General features: G+C 45.7%; 1 protein-coding gene across 2 annotated transcripts in view; it reads left to right on the top strand.

Annotated features, from left to right (window-relative positions):
- Nucleotides 1-11,679, top strand: part of LOC140385786 (G-protein coupled receptor 20-like) — a 93,943-nt gene extending 82,264 nt beyond the window's left edge. For both annotated transcript variants that reach the window (XM_072468300.1, XM_072468301.1), the window contains exon 2: nt 6,044-11,679. In XM_072468300.1, coding sequence (XP_072324401.1) covers nt 6,063-7,121 — 1,059 coding nt within the window. In that variant the 5' untranslated portion in view covers nt 6,044-6,062 and the 3' untranslated portion in view covers nt 7,122-11,679. The remainder of the gene's footprint in view (nt 1-6,043) is intronic.
- Nucleotides 11,680-16,009: the final 4,330 nt, after the last annotated feature.

A 16,009-nucleotide genomic window follows, 5' to 3' on the forward strand; every position in this document is an offset into this window, starting at 1 on the left:
TGAGCTGCTTCTAATGCAATTATACCATTTTTTCAAATAAGGAGATCAAAACTGTACATGGTACTCCAGATGTATTCTCACCAAGGCCCTTTACAGCTGCAGTAAGACTTTTCTACCTTTATATTCCATTCCCCTGGCAAATGATATCAACATTTTGGAACACAAATTATGATCTGAATGGCCATAAATTAGGAGAGGGGATTGTGCAACGAGACCTGGGTGTCCTCGTACACCTGTCTCTGAAGGTAAGCTTGCAGGTGCAGCAGGCGGTAAAGAAGGCTAATGGTTTGATGGCCTTCATAGCGACAGGATTCAAGTACAGGAGCAGGGATGTCTTGCTGCAAATAGACAGGGCATTGGTGAGGCCACACCTAGAATATTGTGTGCAGTTTTAGTCTCCTATCTGAGGATGGATGTTCTTGCTATGGAGGGAGTGCAGCAAAGGTTTATCAGACTGATTCCTGGGATGGCAGGACTGACATATGAAGAGAGATTGACTAGGTTAGGATCATATTCGGTGGAGTTCAGAAGAATGAGGAGTGATCTCATAGAAACCTATAAATTTCTAACAGCACTAGACAGGGTCAATTCAGGAAAGTGGGGAAGTCCAGGACCAGTGGTCACAGTCAGAGCATTCAGGGTAAACTATTTAAGACTCGGATGAGGAGAAATATCTTCGCCCAGAAAGTGCTGGGCCTGTAGAATTCACAACCATAGAAAGCAGTTGAGGCGAAAACATTGCTATGTTTTCAAGAAGCAATTAGATATAGCACTTGGAGCTAAAAGGATTAAAGGATGTGGGGGCAAGGCGGGAGCAGGTTACCGAGTTGGATGATCAGCTGTGATCATAATGAATGACGGAGCAGGCTCAAACTTCCAAATGGCCTCCCCCTGCTCCCATTTTCTATGTTTCTATATTCCATTTGCCTTCCTGATCATTTGCTGTACCTGCATACTAACATTGTGTGATTCATGGTACCAGGACACCCAGATACCTCTGTACCATCAAATTCTGAAATTGCTTGTCATTTAAATATGCTGCTTTTCTATTTTCCCTGCCAGAGCGGGCATGTTCACGCTTTCCAACATTATAGTGGCGACACTTAGGGCGGCATGGTGGCGCAGTGGTTAGCACTGATGCCTCACGGCGCCAGGGACTCAAGTTTGATTCCCACCTTGGGTGACTGTAGGGAGTTTGCACTTTCTCCCCGTGTCTGCATGGGTTTCCTCCGGGAGCTCCGGTTTTCTTCCACAGTCCAAAGATGTGCTGGTTAGGTGGTTTGGACATGCTAAATTGCCCCTTAAGATGAGGTTACAGGGCAGGTGATAGGGCCTAATTAGGGTGGTCTTTCAAAGGGTCAGTGCAGACTCGATGGGCCGAATGGCCTCCTTCTGTACTGTCGGGATTCTATTCTATGATTCTATACTCCATCTGCCAATTTTTTGTCCACTTGATTAACCTGCCGATGTTCCTTTGTGAAGACAACAGACACATGGGATCTCCATCAGCTGGAAGTTCCCCTCCAAGCCATTCACTATCCTGACTTAGAATTATATTGCTGTTCCTTCACTGTCACTGAGTCAAAATCCTGGAACTCCCTCCCTCCCTGCACCACAGGGACTACAGTGGTTTAAGAAGGCAGCACACCACCACCTTCACAGTGACGCACGCAATCCGTAAATTAATAGAAAAACACTCTCGACCTCATCTTGACATCTTGCTTTCCTCCATACCTTGGTGTCATTGGCATATTTGACATTCGCACCCTACATCCAAATCATTGATATAGATGGTAAATAGTTGATACCCCAATTCTAATCCCTGTGACACTCCACTAGTTACAGTTTACCAACCACCAAAATACCCATTTATTCCTACATCGCTGACTCCTGTTAGCTAACCAATCCTTTATTCATGTTAATATGTTACCCTCTACACCATGGCCAAAATTCTACACTCCCCCCAGTTAGGTTTTGAGGCAGGGGGCATGAAATTTCAAGGATGGGATTCCCTCCGGGACCTCAATCATCCCTCTACCAACCACCTAGGTCTTCCCCTACCTTCCCATCCCCAGGAGTCCTTATGCTTACCTGAATTGCGGTGCTGGGACTTAGGTTCAGGCACAGAACTGCAGTACCTCTTCCTGCCACTGCAGCGCTGTGTCTAGAGGAGCTAGAGAGCTGTCGGCCAATCTGATTTGCGACAGTACTCTAAGGCAAGACCTCCTTCTAAGGGAGGTTGGAAGTCCCGCCTGCTGCCAAGCAATGCTCAATTAAGCGTGAAATGGCAGAAGGCCTGTCGAGGACGGCGGGGATGGGTTCCATGCCAACCCTCAGGATAGTGGGCACCGAGAGTTTGCCATCCTGAAAATTTAGGCACATGTAATCTTATCTCTTGCAGTAACCTTTGATGTGGCACCTTATCAAATGCCGTTTAGAAATCCAAGTACATCACACATACATGTTCCCCACCTTGCATGTTACTTCTTCAAGAAAGTCTAATAAATTAATTAAATGCAATTTCCCTTTCACAAACCCATGTTGACTCTGCCTTATCAAATAATGATTTTCAAAGTGTCCTGCTCTAACCTTCATGAATTCTAGGTATTTATCGTAGTATTGTTATTAGTATTATTTACTGGTATTTATCGTATATCCTATGTTTTTCATGTATGGAGCAACTGTATGCAGAACAATTCTTTCTACTGTATACGTGACAATAAACCAAAATCTATATTTCCCAGTGACAGAAATTAGGCTAACTGACCTGTAGGTTCCTGCTTTAGTCTCTCTCCTTTCTTGAATGAAGGTGTCACATGAGCTAGTTTCCATTCCACTGGGATCCTTCCAGAATCTAAGGAATTTTGCAAGATTATAATCAATGCATCTACTGTCTCTGCAACCGCCTCCTTTAAGGTCACTTACATTTCTTACATTTCTCTTGCATTTCTCCAGTTCTCTTACACCATTCACGGGGACGAACTTCTACAAAGCTCAGACTTTTTTTTTGAATTGTCACAAGCATCAATCAATAGGAAATGCAAACGTCGCGACTTTAGACTGAGGCGACTGCAAGAGCGGGTCACAAAAACAGAAACGTGCATTCATCAGAAACCTTTATCATAACAAACGAATGAAGACGGTACGTAGCCTGAACCAGACCTGTGAAAGGAGTGGGAAGGCAATTCAGAGAGATGGGTAAATGACACAGTCAGAGGAGTAATTTACAGAGGTTCTTGAAGATGGAGAAAGATGTCACCAGGCAGCGGGACTTAATGGAACAGAGGCAGGAATTCTGGAGCAGGAAGCCCAGATTAATGGGCAGAGGATTGAGTTGAAATCCCGTGACAGCAGCCAGAGAATTGAAATTCAATTAATTAAATAAACATGGAATAGAATGCCTGTTTCAATAATGGTGGTCATAAAATTATGGATGTGGAGATGCCGGCGTTGGACTGGGGTGGGCACAGTAAGAAGTCTTACAACACCAGGTTAAAGTCCAACAGGTTTGTTTCGAATCACTAGCTTTCGGAGTGCAGCTCCTTGCTCCTTGATGAAGGAGCTGTGCTCCGAAAGCTAGTGATTCGAAACAGACCTGTTGGACACAGAATTATTGGATGTCATTAAAAATCAGATCCACTAATGTCATTTAGGGGAACTCTTCCATCCTTACCTGATCCGGCGTGACTTGAGACTCATAGCATTGTGTTTGGCTTTTAACTGCCCGCTGAAATGGCCTAGCATGCCACTCAGCTCTATTAATCTGCTACGCAAAACAATAATAAGAATGTTATGGAGTTAAGCTGTGCTTGAGCCTAAGTCCCGGGACTGCACTTCAGGTAAGCATCAGAGATCCTTGGGGCGGGAGGGTAGGGGACATCTGCAAGGTTGGTAGGGGGATGATCAGGGTCCTCAGGGAATCCTATCTATGCAGTTTTACAACAGATGCGATCAAAGCTCTGCAGTCCTGACACATCCACTCGAGAATGATGGTGGGTGATTAAACAACAAATGGGAGGAGAAAGCTCAGCGAACATTCCCATCCTCAATGATGGGGGTGACCAGCATGTCAGTGTAAAAGCTGAAGCTTTTGCAACTATCTTGAACCAGGTGTGCCAAGTGGCTGACCCATCTCACCACCTGCACAGAAGCGAGTCTTCAACCAATTCAACTCATTTCACACAAAATCAAGAAATGGCTGAGGACACCTGAGACAACAAAGGCGATTGAACTCAATAACTTACCAGCTCTAGTGCTTAAGACTTGTCTCCAGAAATGGCCACATCCCTAGGTAGGACAACACTGACATCAAGCCAACAAGGTGGAAAATGGACCAGGTATCTCCTGTCCATAAAAAAATGGAACAAATCCAATCCAGGCAATTACCGCCTACTCCAATCATCAACAAAATGTCGAGCAACACTCAGTCACCAAGGACTTGCTCAGTTTGGATTTTGCCAAGCCCATGCTACTCCACACCTCATTACAAATCCCCAACATTGGCTAAAGAGCTGAATTCCAGAGATGAGGTCAAAGTGGCTGGGTTTGACATCAAGGGAACATTTGATAGGCAGCCCCAGAAAATTTGATGTAAATGGGAGTCTAGGAGGACAATTAGCTGGAGTCACCCCAGCATAAAGGAATATGGATGTGGTTATAGGAGACCAATCATCTCAGTCCCTGGATATAACTGCAGGGGTTCCTCAGCACAGTGTCGAGGCACAATCATCTTCAACTGCTTCGTCAATGGCCTTCGATGCATGACAAGGTCAGAAGTGGAGATGTTCACTGATGATTGCACAGAGTTCCGTTCTATCCAGAACTTTAGAGATAATGAAGCAGCCCACACCCGCATGTAGCACAATCTGGACATCATTCAAGCTTGGGACATGGTTCAGACTTGGAGTGAAAAGTTGGAAGTGACATTCGCACCACACAAGTGCAGGGAAATGACCATCTCCAACAAAGGAGAACCTAACCATCTCCCCATTCAAAGGTGTTACCATCACCAAATCGTCTCATCGTCCTAGGGGTTGTCATTGACCAGATCATGGCTACAGTGTGTACCGTCTGCAGGATGCTCTGCAGCAACTCATCAAAGGCAATGCTCCAATTTGTGACCTTTGCAACCTAGGAGATCAAGGGCAGCAGATTTATGAGAACACCACCATCACCTCTAAGTCACACACATGGCATGGAAATATATCACTGTTACTTCACCAGTGCTGGTTCAAAATCCTGGAATAACCTCCCTAACAGCATGATGGGTGTTTCTGCACCACACTGACTGCAGCAGTTCAAGAAGACAGCTCACCGTCTCAATGGGAGATTAGGGATGAGCAGTAAATGCCGGCCTTGCCTGCAACAGCCATATACAAATAACAACAGTGGAAATCGGGGTGATGGTAAGAGTTAAGAATATGTGAAAGTTGATCCTACTCTTATGTCGCTACAGGGAAGCCAGTACACTTGCCCATCACCTCTGGGATTCTGATTTGAAGCCGCCACTGATTTATGGAATTTAAACGTTCTCTGCCTGCTGCAATATAGTAAATACATTTGGTCAGTTTCAAGGCTATTTCCACCAATGAGCCATAAACAGATAATCTGATACCAAGTGGCAAGCATTCAGTCAACAGGGGTCCAGTGAGGATGGGAAAATAGAACACCATGCCATCAAAGGGTTCTGTAGGGGTTTTTTTTCCGTCCACTGATGGAAATGTTGTTAGGTTTACGGTATGGTTTGATACTAGATTGTTAATACCTACAAATGGTAATGCATTGAGAAGACAGTGGGAACAATTTTGAACTTTGCCACCTGGATGGTAACGTGGGTGGATCAGATCATCTTCCCATTGGAGAACCAACCCAGTTCACTCACTAGAATAAAAACTGGGCCGTTTCCACAGTGGGTGGGCGATCTGCCCGGGTGGCGATGGTCAAAATGACCTTCATTTAGTGCTGGTTACTGGTTGTTGGCACTGCCATCCTGCTCTCAGCAGTACATTCCATACTCACTCAAATGGTTCTTGTCTTGTTGCAGGTCATCCCAAAGAGCAGCCATGCAGAACACAACGGTTGAACCCAATCTTGCGAATGTGACCACGGCTTACCTTAGCAACGGAACTCATAACCACAAGGAACCCTACCTACACAAACTAGCGCATCTCGATGAAGCTCTCTACAATGATTACTACAGTCTGTGGCTCGCCTTGATGATCATTAATGTTATCATATGTGTGGTTGGCATTGCACTCAATGGTGTCGCATTGTATGTATTCTGTTTTCGTACCAAGACTAAAACAACACCTGTCATCTATACCATAAACCTCGTGATCACCGATTTGATGGTGGGCTTCTCCTTGCCAACCAGGATAATAATGTATTACAGTGGTGGCGAATGCCTGACGTGCTCCTTTGTGCACATTTTCAGCTATTTTGTGAACATGTACTGCAGCATTCTGTTCCTAACCTGCATCTGTGTGGACAGGTACCTGGCTATTGTCCAAGTGGAAGCTTCACGCAAGTGGAGGAACCCCCATTACGCCAAAGGGATTTGCGTGTTCATTTGGCTCTTTGCCATTATCGTCACCTACTCTATTCTCACCACAGCAATAAAGTACGCCTCTTGCTGCCTGTCCAAGCTCTTTGCTCTGACCGTGTTTGAATACTTTCTGCCTTTAGTGATCATCACAGTCTTCACAATTCGGATCATGTGTGCCCTGGCTAAGCCCAACCTGATGCAGCAGAGCAGGGAGAGGCGCATGAGAGCTGTCCAGCTTCTGGTCACTGTACTGATTATCTTCATGATCTGCTTCACCCCCTTTCACGTCCGTCAGGTTGTGGTCTACGCACACCCTACGCTGCCCCATCACATCAGCCTCATCGTGTACCACGTCACAGTCACCCTGAGTAGCCTCAACAGCTGCTTGGACCCTATTGTCTACTGCTTTGTCACTAACAACTTCCAGTCCACTGTGAGAAACATCTTTGTCAAGGCTGAGCATGAACAAAACAGTGGCGAGGTAATCAGCGTACAGAAGAGCTCCAAGGTGTCCACAGAAAAGACTGTAGTTTCAAACATGGTGATGAATGGCCCTTCACCGGACAGTGAACAATGAACTGATCATGCAACGTCTTGCTACTCCACCACAAAGATGGGGGCCTTTCATGCCTCAAGATTTTGTCGTGACTTTGCTTTGCGTTCTATTTTGTGCCTTGATGTTCATCATACATTAGTTTGCAGAGTTAAGGTGAAATTGACTCAAGGTTTCCTTCGCGAGGAAGAGTGGCAGACCAGGTTTTCTTTGTTTGGGTTATGTTCCATTAGTTGTGAAACAATATGGTGCTGGCAGATGAAGGAAAGAGAAACAAAGTTGTGATGTTTGGTTCATTGGTTTATAATATGGGACAGAAACCCTTGGCCGTCAACCAAGTGCAATGGAAAATCTTTGTTCTCCTCGCAATAACAGAAATGTGGTTTTCAGTGTTTATAGGGCTGTCTGCTTTACCTTTCCATTCTTACAACTCCACTTCAGGTGATGTGTTTATGATTCGCCTGGAATATGTTGAAAATATTTTGTGAAGCATTCTCTAATTTATTAACTTCAAACATGGGCCTAAAAGTTTGCAAATTCATGTAGATATGAAATGGCCACCGGAGTTAACCTTGGGTAGATGGGATGATGACATTAGCACATTCAAACCTCCATTTTCCGGAATCTCCCTGTTTCTCGCTGGATTTCCTTCCCTAAAGGACATGAGTGAACCAGATGTGTTTTTATAACAATCATTGGAGGCTTTATATTACAGGTTTATTCATTAAATTTATCTTCCACCAGACCAACTGTCAGGGTGGCAATTGAAGTTACATGCCCAGAGTATTAGCCTGGGCCTCTGGGTCACATGTGACATTACCATTCCGCACTGTCTTCCCAAAATGCTTTGTTAAGGTTGTGAGTCCAGTACGACTTCTTCGGAGCTCCAGAACTTTGCAGTTTTTCCAGCTCTTTCTGCTTTGATTTCAGATCTCCAGCATCCCTGGTATTTTGCTTTTATTTTTTTCATTTCAGTTTGACAAGTTGGGGAAAATGAGAGGCCACTTCATTTAAACAACACAAGATTAGGAATAGTCTTGACGTCAGGCTGTTTTTCTTTCAGTATTGAGGTTTCAGAATACTCTGCTGGCTAATGAGGACTTTCTACATGTCTTCAAGAGGAATCAGACCTAGCTCTTGGCTGGGGCACTGATCATATCGTATAAAAGGTGATTTTTCAGTTAATGGTCGATGTTGTCTTTCTCTTGGACGGTTTCGAACAATTGAAGGGTTCAAAGGAGAATCTTGTAGATTTATTTCACTGTTTGCTCATGATTTCACATGGCCACTGGAATTGGGAATTGAACGGTCATGATGTTACAGCCATCATTCCTGCGAAGAGGCAAGCGGCCCCTTGCCTGCCTGTCATATTGGTTCGTATTTAATTTTACAGCTATTATAATTTTTTTAATTCCACCCCTTTTTCGAAAGAAAACATTGATGCCAGCCAAATGGTACACTGGAGTTGATTGGGTTAAAGTGGCGCTGAAGATCCCCGAAAATAGCCTCAACTATGGTCTCAGGAAATAAAACCCTAATAAGTTTTGAACTTTTACAGCTGTTTATCTGCTTAATCACTCCCCTTGCCTCCAACCTTGATGCCCACGAACCCAATAAAGTCATATTGATTCCCCCATTCTGGTTGTTACCTCTGGAATGGCCCCTGTATTGACTCGTCCATGGGGCACAGATTTCAATATATACCATGAGTCATTTGTCATCAGATATAGCTTAAACTGAGTGAACCCTGACCCCCAAAAAATTACGACTCATTATCTTCAAACTTTAAATTTTACTTTTTTTTATTTTGCCGTTCTATATATTTTGACCCATTAAATAAAATTCCAGGCTGGTGATATCGTTTGGAAGGAGATTGATTTTTGTGTCGCTCAGGGGCATGGTGTTTGCACTGGAGCCAGAGGAGGAGGATTATGAGAAAGGATGCCTTTCCCATTTGGAATGCACTGACGTGCGGCTGTCGTCCTCTAAGAGACAATTATGTCACCGAGCAGTGAAATCACTTTCTGCTGCGTTGGGCCTAGGTCACTAAGAGACGGGGAATAATGCATGGATTTGAGGAAAGGAAAAGATGGGAACAAGATGAAGTCATTAAAAGCAGTGTTATGCATGGTCCTTCATTTTCCATTTGTAGCATAATAGCCTGGTCACTGGTGTTTCGATGTTGTCCATATTGTTTCCCAAACCCGTGTAACAAATTACTTGTAAATCCATGCCCAGTGGACCCACACTCTCAGATACAATAAGAAAGTGCAAAGATATTAGTCAAGAGTCAAACCAACCTCACTATCCATTATTTGTTTTTGTTACCAACACATGTCCCGTTACACTGACAATGCTGCAGAATGTATCAAGAAAGTATTTATATTGCCCTCTTCTTCTCCTACTTCTCCTGCCAACTGGGCAGCCTATTTGAGCAACTGTTCCCAATGTGGGAGGTAAGCAATTCAAGGTGTTAGCTTTATCTGCATCCCACTCCTGTCATTCTGGGCATTTGTTTATTATTTAGTGATGCATTCGTGACACATCTGAAAACTGACAAAACATTCTTAGGCTTTGCTTTATATCTAAGTGTCTAAATTGGATATATATGGAAAATAGAGGTCACTGGACTATTGATGTTTCGCCATCAGATACCATCAGCAATGAATGGATAAAGTTTCATTTAAAAACCACATTGAATGTTGGGACAAAATTAGCCTTGGCCTCCGCTGATGACTTCAATCTTTCAGTGTTATCCGCCTGCAGGGTGGATTGAATTAATTTACTCATGGGCATCAAGGCTTGGGACATTTATCTACACAACTCTAACAATCTTTCAAATCTGGACCTTTGATTAAATGTGGATAAAGAGATATGAGTTTCCTTAAGCTTTCCAGCTAATTGTTAATGTGGCAACGTTTTCACCAGTCTGACTCCTTCCCTCCATTACGAGATTTCTGGAATGTGAGATATGGGAAGCTAAATCGACTATTGCGCAATCACCGATCTTGCAAGGCAACTAAATGAGGTTTACATGTTCAGAGTATCTTGTGACATCTGAAGTTGAGATTAAATGGTGAGGAAGAGAAGGCTTTCGCTGTCACTGCACTCATCTGCTAAGAATATCAAGCACTCTGTTCAAATTTTACACCATAAATGATTAAAACACGTGAAAGAAGCAATCCCCTCTGAAAAAGCTAGAAACCTGAGATAAAAATAGCAAATCTATAAAGATTGGCTGGCATCTAATAAGAGAAAGCAGATTAAGGCTTTGAATGTGAACCCTTCACCAGAACAATATAAAGGTGTTGAGCATTGTCGTCAACATATTCTCCATGCTAACATTTATATGGAGCAAGTTTGTGGTAGAATATATTGTGTAATGATTTTATATTTTAAATAGATATAATAATGCTTAATAATCTTAAACTCATAGGGGTTACATTTATTTACTTTTGTACATAGTCTGTAAAATTTGTGTGTGAACCTGAGATCACAGGAAATATACTTGTAGAAAAGTCGTGATTCATTTTTGATTTGTCAGCAAGATGTCTAAACTTTCAAAATAATTGTACCTAATTAGAAATGTTTAGGTATGTAATACATTGATTATTCATGCTGTAGCACTTTGCAAGTTGGGCTAGGATGCAGGCTGCCATATGTGCTCTATGATTCATGTATTCAACTTTCACTGCAAATCAAACAGCATTGATCCTCTCCTGCAACTGTTGTGCCCTGTGGCATTTAAATGATATGTTTTGGACCAATGTACTTGAAGTTTAATATGTAGGTTAGGTTACGGGGTTATTGGGATAAGGTGGGCGAGTAGGCTTGGGTGGAGTGCTCTTTCAGAAAGTTAGTGTGGACTTGATGGGCCAAATGGCCTCCTTCTGCACTATGGGGATTCTATGATTCTATACTAGTCACCTTTGTTGCCTGTTTATGTATGCCAACTCATGTCGATATTCGTTTTTATATATTCCCCCAAATTCTATGATATGATGTATTGGAGTTGTGAGAATGATCAAAGAAATTCAGTGTGGAGTTGGCAAACTCTATTAAAATTAAGTGAATCCTTCACTACAACCATTGAAAGTCTCCAACCTGACTTAGTTGGTAATGTCGCCCAGTCTTAAGGTCATCGATTCAAATCTCACAACATGGAAGCTGATCCTTCGTTGAAACACAAAGTCAACACCTTGTCCCTGCCTTTCAGGTGGGTGTTAATGGTCAGATGGCATTGGTTGTATTTAGGAAAGAACAGCAAGTTCTATTGATGCAATGCCTTTGCCAACATTCCGCCATCAAACGGCATGAAAAATACAATTTTCTTCCTTTAGATGTATTAAAGAAACATACATTGTGGAAATATAAGTTGCTGAATCATCCACCAAATGTTCCTGAATTATTATTTGTCAGTAGAATTTGATACATACTTCATTGGTTCTTCAGCACAACAGGAAATGACCCTTGATGTATAACATGTCATGTATATATTGAAAAGCTGTGCTATTGCTAGTGTTATGTGTACACATGTCCATTTACAGTTGAATTAATAAAGTTATATTTATGTTAGCAATTCCCTTAAGAGTATTGAAATTTGATCTAAAAATATCGAATGGGTAGTTGGATGATACATGTGCCAATTAAAGGCAATAGTCATCTATGAATACCGAGTCCGGTTAACATTCAGATTGACTAAACAGCTGAGGCATTGACCATTACTAAGCTGCCAAGGGGCTGGGCAAGCATACGGTCACAGTTAATAGCCTGTGTTTAAAACATAACTATTTCCCAATATTGACAGAAACACTCATTTAATAATTTATACCTTTGCAATGAGTAACTAGGTATTTTTCTTTGACCTGAAAGAAAAACTTTACTAGAGAGAGGGAAAAAATACAAATCTTACAAACAGGCATATCTGGTTGCAACTTGAAAATCATTGTTGAGAGGGTTAGTGGTGATTGTCACTGAGTAAAGGTCATGTGATGATCAGCCTTACTGGGGAAATGTCATGTGGTCTGAATAATCAATCAACACCTAGCATAGGGAATCTCTCTCAGCGGAGAAGTTTTCCTATTCAGAAAGAGTGCATCGCCGGGATGCCTCAGGACCAGGGGAAAATCGATGGCGTGAATGTCGCCCTGCTCGCACTAGGAGTGCCCTTTATTAACAGGAAGGGGTTCCACTCCCTGAATGTTCAGATTGTGTGAGTCCTCCGCCTCCGCATCATGCATGTGTGCCCGCTACATCCTGGGGCACTCGGAGATCCGCAATGTCTTCGAGGAGCACCCCAGGATGACAGGTTGGCTCTTGGGAGAGAAGGGATACCCACTGAAGTCATGGCTGATGATGCTGATGAGGAGGCCAGAGACCGATGCGGAGACCTGATATAATAAGGCCCATGCTGCCAATCAAGCTGTCATTGAGCGGACTGCTCAAAATGCAGTTCCGATGCTTGGACCGCTGTTGTGGCTCCCTGCAGTACAACCTGAAGAGGGTCTCCCACATTGTGGGTCCGCTATGTCCTCCACAACCTGGCATAGCAGCGTGCCATGGAGAAGGAGGGACATGCGGCCTTGCCTGAGGAGGAGGTGAAGTCAGAGCAGGAGGGGTTGGGGAACATGCCCAATGAGGTGGCAGCAAGGGCCTGACACACCTGAATTACCAGGGAGACCCTCATCGTCTCCAGATTATCATAGGACGAGGCTGTGTCTGTCGGCTCAACCCCTCCATCTTCCTCCCTCCCCAATTCCTCCTTCCCCTTCCCCTGTACCCCACTGCCCTCCATCCCGCAATTCCTCCTTCCCCCTTCCCCTCTACCCCATTTCCCTCTTCCCTATTTCCTCCTTCCAACAACCCCTCCTTCCCTCCCATTTCCCTCCCTACTCCAATCCCTTCCTCCCCCAATTCCTCTTTCCCACTCCCCTCCCCTATTTCCCTCCTTCCCCCCAATCCCCAGTGCCTCCCAATTCCCCCACCCCCCATCACACCACCCCTCCCTGACCACCCTGTTTCACACTCCAAGGGTCTCTGAAACATCACTCCAGGGTGATGGGCCTTTGTCGGCACTTTCAGCGGGTCATATTCAAGGCAGGAGGGTGATGATAACTCGCTGTGAGGAAAACTCTGGTGTTCCTCAATCTATGCCATAGTCTGACTCCTGTCTTTCTGCTGACAGCGCACTCACACCCATCCTCTGAACAGGATCGTCATCGGGGGGCTTTCAATCTTGGACCACTGTGCCCAGGGGGGTGGGGGGAGCAGAGGGTGACGGGGGTGGAGCGCAGGCAGGCCAATTGTGAAGGTTAATGTGGCAGAGGTTTTACATGTATCAGGTGTTGCATCTCCATTCCCCTTAGTTCCAGATAGTGAACTCCCAGTGCCCACTCAGTGCTCCTCCCTCTTCTTAATCATTCGTGCTACGTGCATCTACAGGATGCACATCAGAGGTGGAGGCAGCCTGCTGCTTTCTGCACCCTGCGGCCTTTGATGCACTTGGTGGACATCCTCTGGACAGCCGAGGCCTACTTACCATCCTGTCCAGAAGACCATAAGACATAGGAACAGAATTAGGCCACTCGGCCCATCGAGTCTGCTCTGCCATTAATCCTGGCTGATAGTTTTCTCATCCCCATTCTCCTGCCTTCTCCCCATAATCCCAGATCCCCTCATTAATCAACAACCTATCTATCTCTGTCTTAAAGACACTCAGTGATTTGGCCTCCACAGCCTTCTGCGGCAAAGAGCTCCACAGATTCACCACCCTCTGGCTGAAGAAATTCCTCCTCATCCCTGTTTTAAAGATCGTCCCTTTAGTCTGAGATTGTGTCCTCTGGTTCTAGTTTTTCCTACAAGTGGAAAGATCTCCTCCACGTCCACTCGATCCAGGCCACTGTCCTGCCCACTGCCCTTGAGACGCGCTGATGTCAGGAGGGGGGGATTATGAAGAACTGGAGACCACCATCGTCTCCTTGGTGACAGCCCCTGGGTGTGTCTCCAGCGCTTCGTCCTCACTGACGGGATGGAGGGGCTGGAAGGAGCTCCAGAGGGTTCTGAGTCACCTAGCTCTGCCAGTCCTGGTGGCTCCCCATTGTCTGCATTATGGTGTCGGCCACCTTAGCGATTCTCCGCAGTGACTGGGTCATGGTATGGAGTGGCTCGGCAATGTCCACTTGTGTTTGTGACACGTCCCTCAGTGACTGTTACATGATGTTGAGGCCCTCATGCATGGTGGTCACAGACTGACCAATGCCTTGGGCACCACCACTCAAGACGCAGATGTCGTGCTCCATGTTCTCTCCTGCGGTCGCCACCCTAGCAATGTTGGGCTTGCTGCCATTCACTGTCAGCATCATCTCCTGCACCCATAGCCTTTGGGACTCCTCCAATTGGCTATGCAGTTGCTGGAATGTTGCTGTCATCCCCTCCTGAATGTCCTATCATCTGCAACAGTTCTGGGAGATCCTTGTCAAGAGGCTCCGTGAACGGTGCTTTTTCCTTCCATGTTCAAAATCTGATGAACCCAGCTGAGTCCTGGGATCCAGCAGACCTCCGACTGCCGCCTCCCTTGGATGTTCCTGCCTCCACCTGATGTGCATCTGCAACTGTGTGGTGCTCACCACTTTGTGCCCGAGAAGCCTGTTCACTAATATGGCCCACCAAGGTGTGTGTCTCTGTGTTGGTGGAAGGTGGGTCTGATAGCTGTGACACTTCGACGGTGGTCTCCTCAGAGCTCTCCTCCAAGGTGTTCTCTTGGATGGCCTGGGGGAATGATTCCGGGTGGCCCGGCCTCATCAGATGGAGACAATGGGCGTGTGGTCAGTGAAAGGGAAGGATCATTTTGTCTGACATGAACCTTTCACTTGAGACAGGTCATCTGGGTGAAGGGGCTGTGGATCCTCACCTCTGTGGCACAGGCCAACCTCGCTGTGGGTGACTGCTCTCTCCTTGGTCAACCCCGCGATCTCCAGGGCCCGTTCCTCATAAGGGGTGAGGACTCAGATCCCTGGCATCCTGGGCATTTTGGCCCTTTCCCACTTATTATGGGCTATCTTCTCCTGCGGGGCCAAAGAGAGGGCATTGTGAGCCGCATGTTTGATGGGTCAGGGGAGTCTATAGGACGTGGCACGTGTGGGCACCGCACCTGGACATGAAGGGGTGGTGCTGGTGGGTGCCAGGAGTGCTGACGGACAAGCACGAAGATCGGATGTGGGGAAGGGGCAAGGTGTCAGCCAGTGATTGGTGTGGGGAGGGGGTTTGGGAATGTGAAGGGTGGCAAGTGGATCTGATCATAGAATCATAGAATCTCTACAGTGCAGCCATTTGGCCCATCGGGTTTGTACCTATCCTCGGAAAGAGCACCCTACCTAGGCCCATTCCCCGCCCTTACCCCATAACCCACCTAACCTGTACATCCATGGACACTAAGGGGTAATTTAACATGGCCAATCCTCCTAGCCTGCATATCTTTGGACTGTGGCAGGAAACCAGATCACCTGAAGGTAATCCAAGCAGACACGGGGAGAAAGCACAAACTCCACACAGACAGTTACCCAAGACATGAAATGAACCCAGGTCCCTGGAGCTGTGAGGCAGCAGTGCTAACCACTGTGCCACCATGCTGCAAGGAGAGATGGTGGAGGTCGCTGGTCTTCTTCCAACATTGGACGGCGGTCCTCCTGGTCATGCTGCCCGTCCTGACAGCCACACATCTCCCAGGCGGCATAGCTGCCACTGCTCATGTTCCTTCTGTCCCCTCAGAGGAACGGGGTTCCCTGTCTCTCATTCACTGCGCCGAGAAGCCTTGTGAGGTCATCATCCCCAAAGCGAGAAGCAGGTCTGCACACTGCCATGCTTGTGCATTGACTGGGAGTGAGTGGTGAGGGAGCGTTTAAAAGGAGCTCTCC

The sequence above is a fragment of the Scyliorhinus torazame genome, chromosome 11, assembly GCF_047496885.1.
Source record: "Scyliorhinus torazame isolate Kashiwa2021f chromosome 11, sScyTor2.1, whole genome shotgun sequence".
NCBI classification, from domain to species: Eukaryota; Metazoa; Chordata; class Chondrichthyes; order Carcharhiniformes; family Scyliorhinidae; genus Scyliorhinus; species Scyliorhinus torazame.